This window comes from Hemitrygon akajei, chromosome 31 (genome assembly GCF_048418815.1).
Source record: "Hemitrygon akajei chromosome 31, sHemAka1.3, whole genome shotgun sequence".
NCBI classification, from domain to species: Eukaryota; Metazoa; Chordata; class Chondrichthyes; order Myliobatiformes; family Dasyatidae; genus Hemitrygon; species Hemitrygon akajei.
The window spans coordinates 35274510-35280509 of record NC_133154.1 but is presented as its reverse complement, the minus strand read 5'-3'; the positions used below and the strand labels follow the sequence as shown (position 1 = coordinate 35280509).

The 6000-nt window shown below is 48.8% G+C and overlaps 1 protein-coding gene across 1 annotated transcript in view; it reads left to right on the top strand.

Moving 5' to 3' along the window:
• LOC140719215 (uncharacterized) overlaps nucleotides 1–352 on the top strand; it is a 53566-nt gene extending 53214 nt beyond the window's left edge. Inside the window, exon 9 of the mRNA XM_073033653.1 lies at nucleotides 1–352. This exon is cut by the window's left edge and continues 71 nt beyond it. Coding sequence (XP_072889754.1) covers nucleotides 1–352 — 352 coding nt within the window.
• Nucleotides 353–6000: the final 5648 nt, after the last annotated feature.

Here is a 6000-nt window from a genome sequence, read left to right as displayed (position 1 = left end):
CAGCAGACTGGCATCATTAAGGATAGGCAGTCACAGCTCCCCGTACACCCGTGACCGTGCGGCCAGATTCCGCTCTGAACTCTCGTCAACGAGTTTGCAGATGACACCCACCGCCGTGGGCCGCCTCTCAAATAGCGACGAGTTAGAGCACAGGAAGGAAACAGAGTGCGGAGTGACCCGTTGCCATGGCAACCCTTCCCTCAGTATCAACAATGGTTATTGGCTCCAGAAAGGGGAGAGGAAGGGTGCTGAGGTCAAGAGGGTTGACAGCTGGAGTTCCTTCAGAGTAAACATCATCTGTCCTGGTTCAGCTGGGAAGGGGGATGATGCAGAAGCTGGAGGAGATAGTTAGGTGAGGGGGGAAGGTGAGTGGTGGCGAGAGGCTGGGAGGTGACACATGGAAAAGGTTCAGGGCTGAATAAAGAGGAATCTCGAAGGTAGGAGAGTGGACCATGGGAGAAAGGGAAGATGGAGGGGAATCAGAGGGAGGTGATAGGCAGGTGAGGAGAAGGGGTAAGGGGGTGCCAGAACAGGAAATGGAAAAAAAAGAGAATGGAGGAGGGATTTTCCAGAAGGTGCAGAAATCAACGTTCATGCTATCAAGTTGGAGGCTACTGAATTGGCCCTCCAACCTGAGAGTGGCCTCATTGAGGCAGTAGAAGATGCCATGGACCGACATGTCGGAATGGGAAAAGAGCGGAGAACTAAACTAGTTGGCCGTCAGGAAATCCATCTTTTCTGGCGGACGGAGTGAAGGTGCTCAACGAAGCAGTGCCCTCATCTTTGTTGGGTCTCACCGACATAGAGGAGCCAGCACCACACACAGAAGATACCCCCGATAGACTCACGGGTGAAGCGTTGCCTCACCTGGAAGGACTGCTTGCAGAAAGAGTGTAACCGGTGAAGGCATGCAACTGGGCTGCTCCACACAGCCATCAAAAAGGCAGGCATAGCCGGGGCCCCATGGCTACCCTCTGGGTTTGGAGAAACTGGGAGAAGCCAAAAGAGAAGTTGTTGAAGGTGAAGACCAGTTCCATCAGCAGGAGATGGGAGGGAGAATTGGCAGGGTTTGTTGTCTAGAAAGAAGCAGAGAAGTTTCAGGCCTTCCCCAGTGGATGGAAGTGTGTAAGCTGATCAGGGCCAGGAAACTTAGAGATGGAAGTGATTGAGGGCATGTGAAGTATCATGATTACAGGTGAGAAGGGACTGAACCAAGGAGAATAAAAGGAGTCGAGCAATGTGGAGACAAAGTGTTTACATGTGATAATAGTAAACCAATTCCACACTAATGCTCACAAACATACACACTCATGTTCAAGTGCGCTGAAACACTCACAAAATGTACACATACACATTCACACGCACAGACCACCTTCCACAACGGTGCACGTGTTCACAGTTGCTTGATCACAAATGCTCACAAACAACTGGTCACCAACAAATGCACAGACAAGTTCACAAATGTGTGCACTGACACACATTTCGAAATGCAGACACACAATCACAAGCATAATACACACACGTTCACAAATGCACAAGCACGTTCACTCACAAGTGCATGTACACACGTTCACAAAAGCACACACAAACACATGCATGTGTTCACAAGCACACACGCCTGTTCAAAAGCAGGACACACGTGTGTTTACAAATGCACACATGCAGTCAAACATGCACAGTCAAAATGAACGTGTTCGCAAACAAATCCACACACACACCAAACACTATCACACACAAGTACACATATGCCGCCATTCAAACCCGCTCGCAAACAGTGCACACACACACAGCACTCAGAAACAATCAAACACTATCACAAACACCAACACCACGCGTTCACACACAAACGGACCAGACCCCTTCCCTTCCCTTCCTTCCCGGACACGGTGTGGAGCCGGGCCCCGCCCGTTCTCTCCCTTCCTCCCTCTCCCCCCCCCCCCCCCCCCCCTCTCGGACACGGTGTGGGCTGATCCCGCTCCGGGCCAACACTTTACCTGCCGCAGTTCCTGGGTACGGTCCCGCATCCTGCCGGCCGTCGTCGGAGATCTCGGGGAGGGTAGCGGGCTGTGCGTGTCCGGTACCTGAATGTCCGCCTCCAGCTGAGGCCACAACTTTTTTTCTCGGCGGAGTTCGCTCAGAGCCGGAGCGGCAGGAAGGAAAGGACTGCGCATGGGTTCCAAAGTGAAAGTACACAGCGTTAACCCTTGGCGCGACTCAGGCCCGGGATACGGAACGGGTTCGCACCGTTCAGTACAAGTCCCAGACACCGCACAAACCCCTACACACACAGCGGGGGTGCGGGACAGACCTCAGCAACACGGGACAAATCCACAAGACGCGGGATAGTCACGGAATAAGTCACGGAACTAATCAGTTTCGTTAAGGAGCTGGAGCCGGAACTGGATAAGCCGGATCACTCAGGAAGCTGAAGGGTCCAAGAGGTAGTTACACCCAAGGTGCGGGACGCAGGGAACTGGGCTAAAGTACCCCTGTGACCATCCCCCTCAGTTTCCACTTTGGATACCGTTGGGGGGGGGGGGGGGTGACAGAGCAGAGGAACTTCACAGCTATCGGGTGTCTGACACCTGGTTCTGTGGTTCGGAAGGGAAGGGGAAGAGGCGAGCTGTGGTGACAGGGGAACAGAAGAACAAAATACCCTAATGTATCACTTCCTATGCTGCATCGACAACTGCATTGGTGCTGCTTCCTGCATCCATGCTGATTTCGTAGACTTCATCAACTTCGCCTCCAACTTCCAACCTGTCCTCATCTCTGGATACACTTAGCTACTGATATCTTTATAAGACCACTGATCCTCAGTGCTACCTTCCCACCCCCTTCTCTCAGTTCCTCCGTCTCCGCTGCATCTGCTGTCAGGAAGAGGCGTTTCATTCGGAACTATGAGTGTCCTCCTCTCCTTCAAAGAAAGGGGCTTTCCTGCCTCCACCATCAATGTTGTCCACTCCCACATCTTCCACTTCATGCACGTCTGCCCTCAGCCCATCCCCCTGCCACCCCACCAGGGTTAGGGTTCCACTTGTCCTCACCTGCCACCCCACCAGGTTAGGGTTCCACTTGTCCTCACCTACCACCCCACCAGCCTCTGCATCCACCACAAAATTCTCCATAACTCCTGCCAGCTCCAACAGGATCCCACCACCAAGCACATCTTTCCTGCCCCCAAATTTCCGCTTTCCGCACGACTCCTTTGTCCACTAATCCTTCCCCAATGGTCTCCCTCCTATTACTTATCTTTGCAAGGATAATGTGTAAAATTAGTAGGATTGTTGACATGGGGGATTCAACTTCCCTAATCTAAACTGGAAATGTGTTTAAAATGGGGCAGAACTTCTGAGTGTTTCCTGGAACACGTGGATGATCCAACAAGAGGAGAGGCCGTACTGGACCCAGTGTTGGGTGATGAGCTTGGCCAAGTGACTGACCTTTCAGTGGGTGAGCAATGAGGGAACAGTGACCACTCCTCCTTAACTTTCAGGATGGCTATAGATATGGATAGGTCTGGTCCTTGCAGGAGAGTTTGTAATTGGAGTAGGCCAAATTACGAGGGCTTTAGGCAGGAACTAAGAGAAGAGTTCATTGGGAGAGCCAGCATGGCTTTGTGCATGGCAGGTTGTGCCTTACCAACTAGATTGCGTTTTTGACAAGGTGACAAGAGAGATTGATGAGGGTAGGGCAGTGGATGATGTCTTCATGGATTTTAGTAAGGCATTTGACAATGTCCCTAATGGGAAGCTAGTCTGCAAGATTAAATGCATAGGTCTAAACAGATCAGCTGTTTGGATCCAGAACTGGCTTGCGGCCATGGTTGGAGGAAGTTATTCGAGCTGGAGGTCTGTAATTAGTCATGTTCTGCAGGAATCTGTGCTGGGACCTCTGCTGTTTGTGATGTGCATAAATGACCTGGGTGAAGATGGGTTAGTAAATTTGTGGATGATACCACGATTGGTAGAGCTGTGGATAGAAGACTGGCAAAGAACATAGCACGATATATGTCAGTTGCTGATATGGGCAAAGAAATGGCAGATGGAGATTAAACCCAGAAAAATGTGAGGTGTTGCACCTCGGTAGGGCAAACGCAGGGAGACAGTACACTGTTAAGGGCAAGATCCTTAGCAGTGTCACTGAGCAGAGAGATCTTTGGATCCAGGTTGATAGCTCCTAGAAAGTGGCTGCACAGGTTGATAAGGTGGGTACGAAGGAATGCTTATGGAATGCTTGCTTTTATTATTTGAGGCATTGAGTTCAAAAGTCGGGAGTTTATATCGCAATTTTATAAAACGCTGGTTAAGCCACATCTGGAGTACTGCCTACAGTTCTGGTCGCCCCACTATAAGGAAGGACGTTCAGGCTTTGGAGAGGGTGCAGGAGAGATTTATCAGGATGCAGTCTGGATTAGAGGGCGTGTGCTATCACGAGAGGTTGGACAAACCTGGGTTGTTTTCTCTGGAATGGCAGAGGCTGAGGGGAGATCTGATCAGAATCAGTATCAGGTTTAATATCAGCAGCATACAGTACCTACAAAAAGTATTCATTCCTCCCACCAAGAAGAATCACAATTGATTTAGTTTAGCTTTTTTGGCACTGATCCACAGAATAAAAACTCTTTTGTGTCAAAGTGAAAACAACTTTCTACAAACTGGTCTAAATATATTACAATTATTAAACACTAAATAATTGGCTGCATAATTACTCACCCCCTTCAAGTCAGTATTTAACAGAAGCAGCTTTGGCAACAATTACAGCCTTGGGTCTGTGTCTGTATCAGCTTTGCACATCTGGACACATCGAGTAACAGATTAGAAGAAGCTGTTTCTGAATCGCAGAGTGTGTGCCTTCTCTTTGTTTGTTTTTGCCCATTCTACTTTACAAAACTGCTCAAGCTCTGTCAGATTGCACGGGGATGGTGAGTGAACAGCCCTCTTCAAGTCCAGCCACAAATTCTCATTGGATTGAGGTCTGAACTCTGACTTGGCCACTCCAATAATTAACTTTGTTGTTTTAAAGCCATTCCTGTGTCACTCAGACTTTATGCTTGGGGTCATTGTTTTACTGGAAAACAAATCTTCCCCCAAGTCACAGTTCCCTTGTAGACTGCATCAGGTTTTCCTCCAGGATTTCCCTGTATTTTGCTGCATTCATTTTACGCTGTACCTTCACAAGCCTTCCAGGGCTTGCTGCAGTGAAGCATCCCCACAGCATGATGTAGCCACCACTGTGCTTCATGATACAGATGGTGTGTTTAGTCTGATGGCCAGAAAGCTCAGTTTTGGTTTCATTAGACCGCAAAACCTCTTCCAGCCGACTCCAGTCTCCCACATGCCTTCTGCAAACTCGAGCCGAGATTTTATGTGAGTTTTTTTCAACAGTAGCTTTCTCTGTACCACTTTCCCATAAAGCTGTGACTGGTGAAGCACCCGGGCAACAGTTGTTGTATGCACAGTCTCTCCCATCTCAGCCACTGAAGCTTGTAGCTCCTCCATAGTTGTCATATGTCTCCTGGTGGCCTGCACACTGGTCCCCTTCTTACACTGTCACTCAGTTTTTGAGGACGGCCTGCTGTAGGCAGATTTACAGCTGTGCCACGTTCTTTCCATTCCTTGATGATTGACGTAACTGCACTCCACGGGATATTCAGTGACTTGGAAATTTTCTTGGTATCCCTCTCCTGACTTGTGCTTTTCAATAACCTTTTCGCAGAGTTGCTTGGAGTGTTCTTTTGTCTTCATGGTGTAGTTTTTTGCCAGGATACTGACTCACCAGCAGTTTGACCTTCCAGATACAGGTGTATTTTTACTACAATCAATTAAACACCTTGACTGCACACGCTGATCTCCATTTAACTAATAATGTGACTTCTAAAACCATTTGGCTGCACCAGTGATGATTTGGTGTGTCATATTGAAGGGGGTGAATACTTATCCAATCAATTATCTTGTGTTTATACTTGTAACTTATTTAGATCACTAGAGATCTGTTTTC